We start from the raw sequence: 18,106 nt of genomic DNA on the forward strand, positions 1-18,106 counted from the left end.
AGATAGAGACAGAAAGCAATAAGTCACCCCCCAGTGGGGATGGCCATGCCACAATCCCTTCTCCTCCATTTTCCTGTTGGGCTTTTGGCCACGCACACACAACTGCCAGGTGTGAGTTTTAGGCCGCCGGGTCTGGGACTTGAACCATGGTCAGCTATGTGGGAATCCAACGATGTAACCATTATGCCATCTGCTATTTCCATACATTTCTTGTCTGTAAGTGAAGACCTCTGTAATTTACAAAAGACAAGTGAAGGGTCATGAGATCTCTTACACTGGGACCAGCAAATGGTGCAGTGGTTACAACTCTGGATTCCCACATGGCCAACTGAGGTTTGAAGTCCTGGACCTGGTGGCTTGAAAATCACGCCTGGCACATGTGTGTGCCCACTTAAGAACCAGGAAGAGAATGGAGAAGGGATTGCAGACCACTTAAGAACCGGGAGAGAATGGAGAAGGGATTGCAGAGTGGCCATTCCCTCCTGGAGAATGACTTCTCACTTTCCTTCTCACTGTCTGTCTCTCCCCAGTATGTGGGAGAGAAACAAAAAAAGCTCTCTCACATCAAGGCCAACTAAGACCAACTGATACCCTAAGTCTATCTGAGCAGCTAGCTCAAATAGAACCAAGTGCCTCCACTGACTCAACTATTTTATTTAGTTTTTCTTAAGAATGATTTATTATTACTATTACTATTTAATTTGCTATAGGGCATGTGTACTCACCAGAGAGACAGAGAGAGGGGGAAAATGAGAAAGCAAGCTGCCAGGTCCAAGACTCGAATCACAGTCGGCCACGTGGGAGTACAGTGCCCCAACCACCATGCCGCCTGCTGGCTACCTCAACTCTATTTATTTTCAAGTTATTTCTCCTATGAGAGAGAGAAGAGAGAGAGAAACAGGAATCCCCAACAGGACGCTCATGTCACAATCCACTCCAGTCTCAGCCAGTCTGCATCACTGGTGTGCATGTACTTGGAATGTACAAGGAGACCTCAGGGTACAAATCCAGGGCTTTTCCACATGGACCCAGCATCACGGAGCGTGCCACTACTGCAGTTCTGCCCACTAGCTTCTCAGCTCTAACTGCGTAAAGACAGACACCCAAGGCACAGTGTGTCCTAATTGCTAGTTGATGTTTACTGAATCACCTGGTTTAAGTCACAGCATTCCAGGCTTTGCCCTTCCCCTGAGCTCACCTCAGCATGCTCTATTTTATTTTTATTTTCTTTTTAATTACCAGAATGTGTATGTGGTTACCAGAGAGTGTGAGAGACAGACAGACACAGAGAGGAGGGGAGGTCACCCTGCAATGGGTGTGATCATGCTATAATCCCTTCTGTTCAATTTCTCCACCCTCTCAGGATATGGGGCACTCATGCATATGCATCAAGTGTGTCGTTCAAGCTACCAGGGCTGGGATTTGCACTGCAGTCTGTCACATGGGGTCTGGCTCCCTTAACCATGACACTAAGGGGCGAGACCTACACCATCCACTTTATTTAACCTACTTTCATCTGTTTCTTTTTCTCCCAGGAAAGAATGAAATACAAAAGAAAAATAATTCTATTGTTACTGATTTTACTGTCTTTATGGGCCTTGCATAGGAAGTATTATTTCAGGTAACTATATAAAGCCAGTGGATATTTCATTCTGATGCTTGGTTAAGGATCTGATGTTAAAAATGTGGAAAACCCACTCCTGAATTAGTCAACATCCAAATACGTAACCCAAATCTTACCCAAATAAATCAGCATAAATATAACTTTCAGCATCCAAATCTTTTGATTCTAATGAGAGCAAAGCTACAACAAATTTTTGTAGGCCCATATGGTGAGAAGAGGCAGTAACTAAGTTAAGCTGCCGGTGACTGTGGCAACATAATGTTAGTAAATGCTATGAAAAATTTTGAAAATAGGTAGCATCACCTTTTTTTTACAAAAAGAATTATTTAATTTGATTTATTATTATTTAATTTGTTATAGGGTATGTTTGCTCATGAGAAAGAGATAAAAAGAAAATGAGAAAACAACCTGCCAGGTCTTGGACTCGAACTGTGGTTTATCAAAAGGGAATCTAGTGCCTTTAACCATCACACCACCTGCTGGCCTGGGTGGCATCTTGGTTTTTTTTTTTCATTTTTTTAAAAAATAGAGGTCTTTTTGCCTTAGTGTGTGTGCTTGCAGGAGAGTAAGAGAGACAGAGATGAGAGAAGGAAAGTGAGAACTCACTCACCAGAGGGAATGACCACACCACAATCCCTTCTCCTCCACTCTGCTCCCAGGACCTTGGGTACACATGCACATGAGCCTGTGTGAGTTGGAAGTTACCGGGTCTGAGACTCAAACTGTGGTCGGCTATGTAGGAGTCTAGTGATGTAACCGTTATGCCATCTGCTGGCCCCATCGGTGACCTCTTCTTTGAAGAAACATCACCAATGTTGGCGACTTCTGGCACTATATATGGTATTTGCCCTTTGCAAGTAGGGCCTTTGCCCCTTCTACTTTTGAGACAAGTAGAATGACTTCGTTGGCAATTATTAAGTTTCATTATTCAAAGATATTAAGCTTCTCTTATCTGTGTCTCAAAGAGTTCAGTAGTGGATGCTGTTTTTTAAGATAGAGCATATAAGAATCTTAATTATAGAGTTTTTCTTTTAATTTTTAAAAAATCATATTCAATACTTGTTTCTATAATCAGCATATGTGTTCACGAAGTGCTTGGTAATATTAGTTAATAAAAATAGACTGATGGATTCTAGCCCTAATTATATGTGGAAACTATATACCTTTAAAAGTAATATACTACTTTTCATTCATCCTAAGCACAAAGATACTGCAGAGGATGCATCATTGCTGGTAAGTCCTCATTATTTTTAAAGATTTATTTATTTAATTCCACTTGTTATTATTATTTTTTAAATTTGACCAGAGAGAGAAGGAGAAGGGGAAAGTGAGAAAGCAAGCCACCATGTCTGGGAGTCGAACCACGGTCGGTCACGTGGGAATTACCTTTAACCACCACGTCATCTGCTGACCCAGTTAAGTCTTCATTTACAAATAAGCTTTGAGCTCCCTTTCTGAGGACAAAACTGGTTGGATGGCCATGAAGTACCTGTGGTCCTCAGCTCCTGCTGGCAGGGTAAATCCAAGCAAGCAATTTTACAAACACATGTCGAAGATAATTCTCTTAAGTTCAGAATGCCAGGAACCAAAGAAAGAGCAGACTGGCAGAGTGCTGTCTCTGGTACAGGGGTGGGAACTGGTTAAGGGAACACATTACAGGAGCCAGAACTCAGGCCCCAGTAGCCTTGCATCTTTTATCTATTTACTTACTTATGTTTCTTTTTCTTTTTAGTTTTTGCTATAGGGCATGTGCACTCGTGGGACAGAGACAGAGAGAGGAAAAGTGGAAAATCATCCCCTCACCCCTACCGGGAGAGGATGGCACACTGCAATCACTTCTCTTTTCTCCTCTCGGGACTTTGGGCACACATGCACATGGGCCCAGCGTGTTTTTCAAGGCACTGGGCCTAACACTCACATCGCTCAGTCAACCACGTAGGATCCAGCATCTTAACCTTCTTGCCACCTGTTGGCCTCAGATCTTTGTATCTTTTCTTTTCTTTTCTTTTTTTGAGAGAGGTTTTGTCTATAGGACATGCGTGCTCGCCAGAAAGACAGAGAGAGTCAGAGAGACAAAAAGCAAGAAATCACCCCCCAGGGGAGATGGCTACACTGCAATCCCTTCTCCTCCATTCTTTTCTTGGGATCTTGGTCACATATGCACACACACACATGCCTGGTGTGAGTTTAAGTCACCAGGTCCGGGACTCGAACCACAGTCAACTACATGGGAGTCCAGCCACATAGCCATTATGCCAACTGCTGGTCCCAGATCTTTGGATCTTTTAAAGCTCTAGGAAAACACACATAAGTAAAGAATTGGAAAGACCCTCAGGAGATTGAACTAAACACACCCACCTGTAAGATCACACCATCAGAAAGGAAAGCTTGCCCAAAGATGGTGTAAGATCCAATATTGGAATATGTCTTCAAATTCTGTACTCTAGTCAAAGGAACCTACATAGTGAAGAGCAAATTTCCTCCTGATGCTTGTAGCATCTAGGGGCCTTGTCTCACTTTGATTCTGAGACTTATACCATCCCACTAACACCATAACCAGATACCTGGGTGAGCTGTACCACGTACTAAGATGGTATATTATAAGGGCTGGTAGGTGGCATGGTGGTTAAGGCATTGGATTCTAACACGGCCAACTTTGGTTCGAGTCCTGGTCCTGGTGTCTTGAAAATCATGCTGAGTGAGTGTGCATACATGCCCAAAATTCTGATAAGAGTATGGAGGAGAAGGGGTTGCGGTGTGGCCATTATCCCAGGTGAGGGGTGACTTCTCTCTTTCTGTCTCTTTCTGTCTCTGTCTGGTGAGTGCACACATACTATGGCAAAAACCCAATATTTATAATATGTAAAAGATAGAGATAGAGATAGATCAGTAGGTGATGTGGTTTTGGGGGCACTATATCTGACATGGCTGACTGTGCAGTTAAAGCCCTAGGTCTGTGGTCTGAGAAGCACACTAGGTGAGTGTGCACATTTGCCCAAAAATCCCAAGAGGAGGAAGAAGGTGAAGGTACTGTAGGGTGGTTGTCTACCCTGGGGAGTAATTTCTCACTTTCCCCCATCTGCCTCTCTTCATTGAAAGCATGCTCCCTATAGCAAACAAAAACAAAAACTAAAAAACTAAAAACACTAAAAATAAAAAATATGATATATTAAGAAAGCATATTTCCACTAGATATAGCCATGGCCAACAGGACAGTAACCTTCGACTGCCTGCAAACAATGGGAACATCCCTAGAGAAAGAGGGGAGCATTCCAAGCTGCAATAGAGGCTGGGAGGAGGAATTCATTAAAATGTTTTCTAGCAAATGCATTTAAGGTACTCTAAAAACAGGCCTGTAATTACTATTGGTTCTCCTTAACCTCATGGTTCTGCAGATTCAACATACTATTGGGTCACCGAAAAAGTCACGATGCATTTTTGCATAAAAAAAACACATCATGACTTTTCTGACGACCCCAAAGTATCATCATCCAAAGGCCAACTGTCAATGGAAGGTCAGAATGGCAGGTGCTCGAACGAATGCCACATACACCCGATATGGTGGTTACTCCTACCCATGTGCAAAGAGACGAAGACGACATATAGCTGAGCTCCACAGCTGCCCATCTACACTAGCACAGCCCAGGATCGGCTCCGCAAAGGTGTCCTGGCCTGACAGTGAGGGTTCCATCGGAATGTATGGCAAAGAAAAAAAGGAAGGACTTGGGCTACATTACTGGTCTCGCTGTGTGGTTCTGGACCAGGAAATAAAAGGGATTTGGGGCATGTGTGCACATGTACCTGGCATGCCTTTCAAGCCTCTGGTTCCAGGACTCTGGCCACACAGTCAGCCACGTGGGATCTAGCCACCTTAACCACACCACCAGCTGGCCCAATTTCACTCTTTTTTTGAAGTTTGCGTCTTGTTATAACATGCCCGTGATTTGATAGATATTCAATTATCTCAACCTCTAGTAGATACAGTATGACTCTGCATTATTTTTCCTTTCAGGATGGTGAGAAATGACAAATTACAGCTCTCAGACTGGTTTCATCCCATGTAAGAACCCAACCTTGCAAGTGTGAGATTAAGCCACAAATGTTAATAGATGGCAACACTACTACTGGCATCCAAATACTGAAGAGCAGATGCATTTTTTATTACATTTTTTTTTAGAAGTTTTTCTATAGGGCACGTGAGCTTGCCGGAGAGACAAAGAGACAGAAAGCAAAAGATCACGTCCTGGGTAGATGGCCACGCTTCAATCCCTTCTCCTTCAGTCTCCTCTCGGGATTTTGGGCAGGCATGCTCACACGCCTGGCATGAGTTTAAGCCACCAGGTCTGGGACTTGAACCACAGTTGACTACATGGAAATCCAGAGTCATAACCATTAGGCCATCTTCTGGTCCCCAGAATACCACATTTTTAAAAATAAGCAGTGGCCAAGTTGTCCTTGGGCCAAGATGTCAAGAAGCCATGAGGGCTGGACACTTGGGCCCGTATTCTGCACTAGTGAGAGTTTACATAACTCAAAGGTTCTAGAGTGGTGGTAGGGCAAAGTGTGAGGGTGGGTCTGAGATCATTCGATTGACTCTCCTCTCTTCACTCATGAGAAAGCCCAAGCCCAAACCGGACAGGTGGGCTGTCCGTGCCTTCATGCATTAATCCTGCAGCCTTCTTGCTCTCTGCTTCCATCTTTACACTCTGACCACCCATCTTTCACTCTGATGCTACAGGCTTTAAAGAATTTCCCTAATTGGGGCCAGTTGGTGACATAGTGGTTAAGACACTGGATGTTCATGTAGTTGACTGCAGTGTGAGTCCCAGATCCAGAAGCTTTTAAGTCATTCTGGGTGTGTGTCCATGAGTGTCCCAAATCCCAAGAGACTGGAGGAGAAGGGAACGCAATGTGACCATTCCCCTTGGGTGGTTGCTTCCTTTCTGTCTCTCTGTCGCTCCGGCAAGCACATGTACCCTACAGCAAAAATATCTCTCAAAAAAAATTTCCCTAAGTAAAATTTTGAAAGCACGGGGTTGGACAGTGGTGCAGTGGTAAAGTGTGATGTTCTATGAGGATGAATTCCATGGGAAGGGGCCAGGTTCACATCTGGAGACCTCCTTGAGTATGCTGGACACACATATACCCATGATCTGGGGCAGCTGAAGCAGGGGGGTTTGGGGGTCATGATGATAAGGTCCTGGGGCTTCTCTCTCTCTCTCTCTTTCACTCATGGAAGAAACAAACAATCATTGAAAAAAAAAGAATAATTAAGAATAATTTAGAAAGGAGACCACCAGGTTAAGATCATGACTGGGTAATATGGTACATGACTCATCTGCTCATACATTGCAACACTCTAATTAGCACATAGGAGACACACCAATTATTTCTTTTCTTTTTTTTTTTTTTTCTTTTTTGAGAGGTAATTTTTTGCTATAGGGCGTGTGCGCTCGCCAGAAAGACAGAGACAGAGAGACAGCGAGAAATCACTCCCCAGGGGGATGGCCATGCTGCAATCCCTTCTCCTCCATTCTCCTCTTGGGATCTTGGGCACACAAGTACACATGCCTGGTGTGAGTTTAAGCCACCAGGACTGGGACTAGAACCGTGGTTGGCTACATGGGAGTTCAGTGACATAGCCATTACGCTAACTGCTCGTCCCCAATTATTTCTTTTTTAAAAGAATTATTTTATTTAACTTTTTATTTATTTATTTTAATTTGACCAGAGAGAGAGAGTGAAAGAGAGAGTGAGAAAGCAAGCTGCCAGGTCCAGGACTCGAACCACAGTTGGCCATGTGGGAGTCCAGCGCCCTTAACCACCAGGAGAGAGAGGAAGAGAAAGAGAGACATCATCCCCTACAGGGAATGATCACATTGCAATCTTTTCTCTTCCATTTTCCCTTCTTTCTAGATTTTGGGCACACACACATTCATCCAGCATGTTTTTTAAGCTGCTGAATCCAGGACTCAAACAATGCAGTTGGCCATGTGGGGTCCAATTCCCTTAACTACAAGCCTATAGGCTGGATCCTCTTCTAAACTATTGTTTTCTAAGAATTGTTTAATTTTTTTCTTATTTTAGTAGTTTCTGACTTAGAGTATGTGTGCTTGCTGGAGAGAGACACAGAGACAATGAGAGGTAAAGTGAGAAATCACACACACCGCCAGGGGGATGGCCATGCTGCAATCCCTTTCCTTCCATTCTCTTCCCAGGATCTTGGGCATGCATGCACATGTGCCTGGCATGATTTTGAAGTCACTGGGTCTGGGACTCAAACTGTGGTCGAAAGTCCAGCAATGTAACCACTATGCCATCCGCTGGCCCCAAGAACAGTTTGTTTTGTTTTGTTTTGTTTTGTTTTAATTTGACCATAGAGAGTGAGGAAAAGTGAGAAAGCAAGACACCAGGTTCAAGACTCAAACCATGGTGGAATCCAGCACCTTAACCACCATACTACCTGCTGGTGCCATCTAACCTATTTTTAAAAAATAGTATATTCTTTATCTTTTTTGGACTCTGAGATCTCTTTTAGCTTGTGCTCTGCTGATGGTTTGACAGAGGTTTCATTAAATGAGTGAGGGTAGGAGATGATGAGGTGGAGAGAGAGAGAGAGAGAGAGAAAGAAAGGGAAAGGAAGAAAAGGAGAACAAGAAGAAAAGAGAGAGAGAGAGAGAGATATTTTTAAAAAATAGTATATTCTTTATCTTTTTTGGACTCTGAGATCTCTTTTAGCTTGTGCTCTGCTGATGGTTTGACAGAGGTTTCATTAAATGAGTGAGGGTAGGAGATGATGAGGTGGAGAGAGAGAGAGAGAGAGAGAAAGAAAGGGAAAGGAAGAAAAGGAGAACAAGAAGAAAAGAGAGAGAGAGAGAGAGACAGACAGACAGACAGAAGAGGGAGGGAGGAAGAAAGAAGGGAGGGAGGGGGGGAGGGAGGAAGGAAGGAAGAAAGACGAAAGGAAAGAAGAAGGAGGAGGAGGAGGAGGAGAAAAACTCTCCCAGTCTTTGTAGACTGGCTTTATGTTAAGATCCTTCCTTAATGCTCAGCTCAGCTATCTACAACTCTGCCTTTGCCTTCACTTCCTGCTTGCACTGAGCCTAAATATCACCCAGACATGAAAACTTAGGGTCTTTTCTCAGATTTTATTTTTCTGAGCATTTCTCCTGACCTGAACTGGTGTATGCATTTCTTTCTTTCTTTTCTAATTATTTTCTAATTATTTTTTAATTAATTAATTAATTAATTAATTAATATTTGACCAGAGAGGAACAGAGTGTGAGAGAAAGAGAGAGGGGAAGTGGGAAAGCAAGCTGCCAGATCAGAGACTTGAACTATGGTCGACCATGTGGGTGTCCAGCACCCATGACCACCCGGTCACCTGCCAGTCCCCATGTATAAGCACTTCTAAATTCTCTGTTATACACAGAGCTTGTCAAAGCCCTTATTTTCCAAAGTGTCTTTTCTAGTGTTTCTTCTAGCTTTCAGTATCTCTAGTGTTTTCTCCATTTATAATCTTTTGCAAGATGGTAGAGACTTGTTTCTTTTTAAAATGTTTTTAAAGAGCATCCCATGCTTGGTCACTTTTTCACTCTGAGAGTGAGCTGAGTTAGTGAAAATAAAGTGTTTTTGTCAGTCCTTCAGGGACCACCCCTCTCCCAGACAGGTCAGATCAGACAAACCCAATTCTTTGGAAATAAGGTCCATTCTGCTCTCTCCAGAACTAGATATCCCCATGCTTGGAACATGGTTTGCTGTCTTCAATACTACTGCCATACTGGGAGTTAGGGCAAGCTAAGTTAAAATTACCACAAAGCTTTATTATTCCTACAATGATGAGTCACTCTTTTTTTTTTTTTTTTTAGAGAGAGGGATTTTTTTTTTTTTACTAATGGGCAACTATGCAAAAACAGAGAAAGACAGAGAGAAAGTGAGAAATCACCCCCCGGGGGGTTGGCCACACTGCAATTCCTTCTCCTCCATTCTCCTCTTGGGATGTTATGCACACACACACACACACACACACGCGCCCGTCGGGAGTTTTAAGCCACTGGGTCTGGGACTCGAACCGTGATTGACTATGTGGGAATCCAGCTATGTAACCATTATGCCATCTGCTGGTCGTGATAAGTCATCTTTTTAGATTATACTTTGTTGTACAAGTTTTTGAAAGTATAAAAGGTTTAACTTGTACTCAGTTGCTCTGACCATTTTCTAGAGTTCTGACAAAGTTGATTCCTACAGTATACAGCAATGTGAGCACTAGTAAAATTTCAGATGATAAAAACTAGAAAGTTTCTTTTTAAAAAATATGGCCTTCAAAATATATTAGATGATGGGAGACATTTTAACTATGTGTCCTCAAAGATCTTGGAGTCAAATATAACTAACCTGTAAGTGTACTTTTGGAGTGATCTGGCCATTTCAGATACACAGTTTTTGTTGTTTATCATAACAATCAAAGCTTTGGATTAGATGTAAAGGGATGCTGCAATCAGACATAAGCTTTGTGAGTCACAAATGTCTGTTTATTACAATTTATTTTGTTCAAAAATGCCATGTCCTTCTTACAGTGTACGCTCCAATTTGTCTGTTACGACATGGGCAGCTCCAGTTGTGTGGCATGGCACGTACGATGAGACAGTCTTGGAAAACTATTATGAAAATCATAATATCACTGTGGGGTTGACTGTGTTTGCTGTGGGAAGGTAGGTAATGACATTAAATATCTTTTGTTGTTGTTGTTATAGAAAATGGGAGAAAATTTAATGAAGTCCCTCATAAATTCCACTTAATAATTATATTCCTAGGTTAATTCCTGCCATAATTCTAAATACTATTACCTATTTGGTCCACTTAAAAAACATTCTAATCCCTCGGTTTATTTTCTATTATCTGATTTTAAGTTCTCTACCAATGTTAACTTCACTTCCTAAAACTTACCAATCTTTTACTTTTTTTTTTTTTCCCTGTTGCCAAAGGGCATGTACATTAACCAGAGAAACAGAAACACACACAGAGAAAGCAAGTCACTGTGTCTTGGACTGGAACTGTGTTGGGCTATGTGGGAGTCCAATGACGTAACCATTATGCTATCTGCTGATCCTAAGAACTGTTTAATTTTATTTATTATTGTTATTATTTGACCAGAGAAAGAGAGAAAGTAGAAAAGCAAGTCGCCAGGTCTAGGACTCAAACTGTAGTCAGCCATGTGGGTGTCCAGCACCTTAACCACCATGCCACCTGCTGACCCCATCTAAACTATATTTTAAATACATGCTAATGGGACACAGTCAAACCACTGTTCCATAGCCACTTCTCCATCCTGGCAGGATTTCAGGCACACATGTATACCTTCTCAGAGTGTTTTTTAAGCATTGGGCCAGGATTCAAACCACAGTTGGCCATGCAGAATCCAGCTCCCTTAACCATCATGCTATGAGGCCAGTCCACGGTTTTAAATACTCTCTCTTCCTTCACAAGAAGGAAGGAGAATGATCCAGCCATTCTTTAGTGCCTTTACACTGGGCTCAACCCAGTATTTTGCTATTTCCCATCTTTTTCCCAAATCATAAATTACTTTCAGATGAACTTACTTTGCTTTTTTCTTCTAAAGAATTATTTTATTTAACTTTATTTATTTAGTTTAATTTTACCAGAAAGAGACAGAGTGAGAGAGAGAGAGAGAGAGAGAAAGTGAGAAAGCAAGCTGCCAGGTCTGGGACTTGAATCATGGTCAGCCAGGTGGGAGTCCAGTGTCCTTAATCATCATGCCACCTGCTGGTCCCCAGATTAACTTACTTTATTGTGCTGATTGGCCCCTCCCAGGAACATTGGTTCAATATACAACAAAACAAGGGACCAGCAGTTAGAGTAATAGCTATGTCGCTGGACTCCCACGTAGTCAGCCATGGGTGGTTCGAGTCCCGGACCTGGTGGCTTAAACTCACGCCGGGCGCATGTCATGTGCGTGCGTGCCCAAAATCCTGAGAGGAGAATGGAGGAGAAGGGATTAGGGCGTGGCCACCCCCCCTGGGGGGTGATTTCTCACTTTCTATCTCTCTGTCTCTGTCTGTCCGGCAAACGCACGCACCTGATAGCAAAAACCACTCAAAAACTTAAAAAAAAAAGAAAAAAGAAAAAAAATATATACAACAAAACAAGGTAACTGTAATTATCTTTTTTTTTTTTTTTTTAGAGGTTTTTGCTTTAGAGCACATGTGCACATGTGCTCAAAGACAGAGACAGAAAGCAAGAAATCAGCCCCCAGGGGGATGGCCATGCTGCAATCCTTTCTCCTCCATTCTCCTCTCAGGATCTTGGGTGCGCACGCACATGCACTCAGTGTGAGTTTAAGCCATCAGGTCCAGGACTCCAACTGCAGTCGACTAGATGGGAGTCCAGCGACATAGCCATTATGCCAACTGCTGGTCCTGATGACTGTAATTATCTAATAATAATAATAAAAAAAATTAGTGCTAGAAGGCCACACACGCAAACGGAAGAGAAAGGAAAAGAATAAAAGAAAAGGGAACCAGCAGTTAGCGTAATGGCTATGTCGCTGGACTCCCATGTAGTCGATCGCGGTTCACATCCTGGACCTGGTGGCTCAAAACTCACGCCGGGCGCATGTGCGTGCGTGCCCAAGATCCCAAGAGGAGAATGGAGGAGAAGGGATTGTGGCGTGGCCATGCCCTCTGGGAGGTGACTTCTCGCTTTCTGTCTCTATGTCTCTCTCTGTCTGTCTGGCGAGCGCACGTGCCCTATAGCAAAAATCTCTCCAAAAAAAAAAGAAGAAAAAAAGAAAGAAGAAAAGAAAGAAAAAACACCCCCAGTGGGGCCTGGTCATGGTGCAATACTTTTTCTTCCATTTCTCCACCCTGTCAGGGCCCTTGGCACTAGTACATATGTGGATGGTATGTTGCCACTGGTCCAGGATTCAAACCATGGTTGGCCATGTGGGATCTGGCTTCCTCTTTACAGTGCTCAACTGCTGTACCTTGTGGCCAGCCTACTAGTAGAATTTTGATGCTATATTTTCTGGCAACCATTTATAACGCAAAAAACATAAAAAGAATGCATGAAATCATCCAGTAATCTTGAAAGAAAAGCCAATTCTTAATTACTAATGAAATAGAAAATCAGAACCATTAAGGTAGACTCCTAAAAAACTTACAATGAAAAACTTACATTTAAAGATGGATTAATACAACCATTACACATTGACCTCCTGAATTCTGAAACCCTATGAAAACAACAAATATGGATTAAAAAATAGTTTTATTTCCAGTGAAACTGGGAAATATTTCAAATCAAACATTTAATTTTGAATATTATTTGCCAAATGTAAATTTTGGATGAAATTTTGAAGAACACATCAAATAGGATACACACACACACACATATATATATACACATATACACACATATACATATGTGTATATACATGTATATAAATGTGTATATATATATATATATATCTACAAACCTCCAAGGATGCACTGAATGTTCAAACTAAGTTGAAGAACCCTGGAGAACTTCAACCAATGACGCTTTACCTGGGGTGGTGAAATATAATGGCATAGATAGACCATAATTATATCCACTTAGGTATCCCAATCCTCGCTAGTGGTGTTGCTGAGCAGAGTTACACCTACTCATAGCATTTCTCCTTGACCAAGGTCATCTGACTTTTAAGAATGTCATGTTTTAGCAGAGCTACTCCTTTTGGTCCTTCACACAGTTCCTTCCTAACATATGTATTCAGTGCTATAACGAACACATGGAGGACAATCCACTCAAAACACTCAACTCCCTCAATATACATTCTTCTCAAGTGCATGTGAAACATTCTATAGAATTGACCATATTTTAGGACACAAAAGTCTTACTGAAAATATTTTGTCAGGGTATTTGCTATAGAGTGCATGTGCTTGCTGGTGAGAGACAGTGAGAGGGAAAATGAAAAATCACCCCCGGGGAGATGGCCACCTGTAATCCCTTCTCCTCCATTCTCATCCTGGGATTTTGAACGTGCATACACACTAACCCGGCATCAGTTTCAAGCAGCAGGGTCCTAGACTCCAACTGTGGTCGGCCAGCCACGTGGGAGTCCAGTGCCTTAACTACTTCACCACCTGCTGGCCCACTTACTAAAGTTTTAAAAGTTGAAAGGACACCAAGTTTCTTCTATGACTACAATGGAATGAAATTTAAAATTAACTACAGCATAAACAGTCCCAATTGGGGGGAGGGGGAGATTTTTTTTATTCTCTCTCTCACATGTAAGCACTATCATGAATTAAAAATCCAAATAAAGTAACCTTAAAAAATCAATTACAAAGAAAAATTTGGAAAGTTCTCAAATATTTGGAAATTAAGCATATTCTCTAACACCTAGTGGGGTAAAGAATATATCATAAGAAAAATCAGAAAACAGTTTGAGATGAACAAAACCATTACATGGTTTTGATTGCCAAATCACAATCGCTAGGCTGGTGCCATGGTGCAGCAGTTAAGCGCTGTGCAAAGGAAGCTGGATCCCACCTGGCCAACTATGGTTTGAATCCTGGGCCAAAACTGATTGCCAACATGTATGCAGCAAAAGAAGTGTTGAGAGGGGAATTTATAGCTGTAAGTACCTACACTGAAAAGAATAAAGGGGTCGGTTCCATTGGCCACTGGTGATGTATGCTTAAGGAACACCAGATCCCACAGGAAAATCACAGCTCAAATTCCCAGCCTGGTCAGCCTGAAACATGCCAGACATGTGCTCAAGTGTCCAGATCTGGCAGGCTGTAGAACTTGGAAGAAGGCAATAGTGGTTAGAAGTATGATTAGATCCTACAGAGGATTTTCATCTCTCTCTCATGTGTACATACTCTCTTGTGAATAAAAGGAAAAAAAAGAATAAAGATCTCATCAATAACCAAACTTTCTACTTTACATAAAGAAGAGCAAAGTAAACCTACAGCAAGCAGGAGAAAAGGAAGCAATAAAGCTAAGAGCAGAGATAAATAATGGCCAACCCCATGGTACAGTGGTTAAGTGCTATATTGTGGGAGACAGATCCTACATGGCTGTCTGCAGTTCACATCCTAGCCCTGGCAGCTGCTACTCCAGGCGCATGTTCATGCATGCCCAGAATCCTGAGGGGAAGGAGAAATAGAGGAAAGGGAAATTCTGCATGACCAGGGCCCATTGTGGAGATGCTTTCTCTCTTTCTAACAGGCATGCACCTCTGGTATTAAAAAAAATAAAAAGAAAGATTACAGTGGAGTTAAGTGAAACATATAATAAAAAAACACATAATGTCCTTTGTTTAAGATGATGAATATGAGAATATCCTTGATTTAATTAACACATTCGTCATGCTTTGAAAATCATATTGTACTCCACAAAGACTTACAATAATTAAATGTTAATAAATTATAAAATTAATTATTACTTTTTTAGAGGTTTTTGCCTTAGGGGATGTGTGCTCACCAGAGAGAGAAGCAGTGAGAGGGAAAGTGAGAAATCACCTCTCAGGGAGATGGTTGTGCTGCAATCCCTTCTCCTCTATTCTCTTCCCAGGGTCTTGGGCATGCACGCACATATGTCCGGCATGCTTTTCAAGCCACTGGGTCCAGGACTCGAAACCATGGTTGGCCACATGGGAGCCCAGCGATGTAACCACTATACTATCTGCTGGTCCCCTAAAATTAATTAACTTAAAAAATAGAATCAATAAGGGCCAGCCAGAAATATGGTGATTAAAGTTGCTGGATCCCACATGGGCAACTGAAATTCAAGTCTGAGACCTGGCAACTTGGAAAACATGCTGGGCACATTGTAATTAAATGCACTATGTGTCCTGGGTTAGATCCTGAAAACTAAAATGGTCATTGGAGAGAGCCAGTGAAATCTAAATAAAATCTGTAGTTTAGTTAATAGTAAGTTACCACTAATAAATTCCTGGTTTTTACAAGTATACAATGGTTACATAAGATATTGCTGTTAAAGTGTATATGGGAGCTTGCTAACATATATTTGAAAATTTTCTGTAAATTGAAGATTATTCTAAAGTAGAAAGGTTTTTATAAAATCAAAAAAAATTCAATACACTCTATATCACAACATACAAAAGAATTAATTCCAATGGATAATAGACCTCAATGGGAAAGATAAAATGATAAATCTACTAGAAGAAAATGTAGAATATTGTCACTCCCTTAAGGAGGCAGAGATTTCTGAACACGACACAAAAGCACTAACCATAAAAAAATGTGGCTATATTGAACTTCCTTGGATTTGAGTTGCTAGCTTCCAGCTCAGTAAATTATAGTAAGTGATATTTTCCATAATTTGTCTAATAATTTTAGCCTTCTAAACTAGAGAGTTTCCTCCTGACTTCTAGTCTGCTACATTTCTTAAAAGTTAGGTCAATATTTAGCATTTATTTTTAAGGACTATGTGAGGGTACTTCAAAAAAGTAGTTGAAAAGTGAAATTAAAGTCCAAGTTTATTTTGACACAAAAAATTTTTGAAATGTATACATGTTTCCATAACGTGCATGCTCATGAACTTTTTGAAGGCTCCTCATACGAACAGTATTTGTAGCTGTGCCACATATGATTACCTTTTCTTCTCTGAAATTACTCAAGGCCACATATAACTCTGTGAATCTTAAGAGACCCAAAATGAAAACATACTGTTTTCCAGTCCAGCTGTTCTAGCAGTATGGTAAGGGCCACAAGGTAAAATAATAATAATAATAATAATAATAATAATAATAATACGCAGACAGTGGATACTGACTCTGCCACCTCTGATTTTGTGTGATGCCTGACGACTAGAAGGCAAGCTAAATGGTAACTTCTTCCTGCAATGACCTTTCCCAACTACAACCTCAAACCCAAAGTCCCATTGCTCTGATAACCCCGAAAATTCTGGCTCTCCTTTTGATCTGGGCTCTGCTGTTTTCTGATCGTACCAAGTTTCTCATCTTCTTTAATGAAGAACTTCTCTTCTACTCTCTGATCCGTGAAACTGCCAGGGAGAGAAGAGGTAGATACTTCTGCTTTCTTCCATAGTACTTAAATGCAACCTAAGAGGCATATCTATATTCAGTGCTTAGTAGTAAGTACAGTAGGGTAAGCTGCACTCAGCAGTGGTGTGGTAGTTAAGGCACTGGACTCCCACATGGTCGACCGCAACTCAAGTCCCAGACCTAGTGCCTTGCTTTCTGTGTGTGTGTGTGTGTCTCTGTCTCTCTCTTGGTCAAATTGAAAAAGAGTAATAAATACAAATTAAATTAATAATCCTTTTAAAAATATTTAAAAAATAGTATGTATCTCACTAAAACTCACAGAGACCCACCTAATCACTTTTTATTTATTTCACAGCTATCTTGAGTTCTACTTGCAACCATTTTTGTTATCTGCTGATAAGTATTTTATGGTTGGCCAGAAAGTCATCATTTATATCATGGTAGATGACTTCTCTAAGGTATCTTGGGTACCTCTGGGTCGCCTTCGGACATTCAAAGTTTTTGAAATTAAACGAGAGAGAAGATGGCAGGATATCAGCATGATGCGGATGAAAACAATCAGTGAGCATATCGTCAGTCACATCCAGTATGAAGTTGACTTCCTCTTCTGCATGGATGTGGATCAAGTCTTCAAGAACAAATACGGGTTGGAGACTCTGGGAGAATCGGTGGCTCAGTTACACACTTATTGGTATGATGTAGCACCTGTGGCAGTGCCTTATGAGAGAAATAATTTATCAGAAGCATATATACCGAAGGGTCAGGGGGACTTTTACTACCATGCAGCTGTGTTTGGGGGCACTCCCATTCAGGTCCTCAGTATTGTCAATGAGTGCTCCAAAGGAATCATGGAAGACAAGAAAAATAACATTGAAGCGCTGTGGCATGATGAAAGCCACTTAAACAAGTATTTTTTTCTCCATAAACCCACTAAAATCTTATCACCAGAATACTGCTGGGATTTACAACGGCCCAAGACTCTTCATGTTAAACATATCAAAATGACCTGGAGTAAGAAATATTACGAACTTCTTAGAGGAACTACATAATTTCATAGTTCTTCCTTCATGTTTCTGAATTCAAAAGTATCATTTTATCTTATTCTTTATAAACTTGTCTTATTCTGTAGAAAATGAGTACCTCCAAAATCTTTGCACTTACAAAATGACAAGCTCATCCACACAGCAAACGGGCATCTTTCCTCATGTTCATTTTGATTTACACAGCACAGAATACAGTAGTGATAAAGTGACCATACTAGAATCAAATGGAGATAGAGTAATTTCATATTTTGTGTGAATGTTGAAGAAACAATATTGAACAAGATAGATTCCATCATAAGAATGTAAGGCCTGAACTACTTTAACAAGTCCAAGTAGATATGTATTTTTTAACACACCTGAGTAGATGTATATTTCTCATATTGCATAGGGACAGAGGTTGTGGGG

General features: G+C 41.2%; 1 protein-coding gene across 1 annotated transcript in view; it reads left to right on the forward strand.

The window, feature by feature from the left end:
* Nucleotides 1-17,901, forward strand: part of LOC102468452 (N-acetyllactosaminide alpha-1,3-galactosyltransferase-like) — an 18,935-nt gene extending 1,034 nt beyond the window's left edge. The window contains exons 2-6 of the mRNA XM_006150489.2: nt 1,536-1,621; nt 2,825-2,857; nt 5,637-5,684; nt 10,201-10,335; nt 17,014-17,901. Coding sequence (XP_006150551.1) covers nt 1,542-1,621; nt 2,825-2,857; nt 5,637-5,684; nt 10,201-10,335; nt 17,014-17,707 — 990 coding nt within the window. The 5' untranslated portion in view covers nt 1,536-1,541 and the 3' untranslated portion in view covers nt 17,708-17,901. The remainder of the gene's footprint in view (nt 1-1,535; nt 1,622-2,824; nt 2,858-5,636; nt 5,685-10,200; nt 10,336-17,013) is intronic.
* The last annotated feature ends 205 nt before the right edge of the window (nt 17,902-18,106 follow it).

Source organism: Tupaia chinensis, unplaced genomic scaffold (assembly GCF_000334495.1).
Source record: "Tupaia chinensis unplaced genomic scaffold, TupChi_1.0 Scaffold000289_1, whole genome shotgun sequence".
Classification (NCBI taxonomy): Eukaryota; Metazoa; Chordata; class Mammalia; order Scandentia; family Tupaiidae; genus Tupaia; species Tupaia belangeri.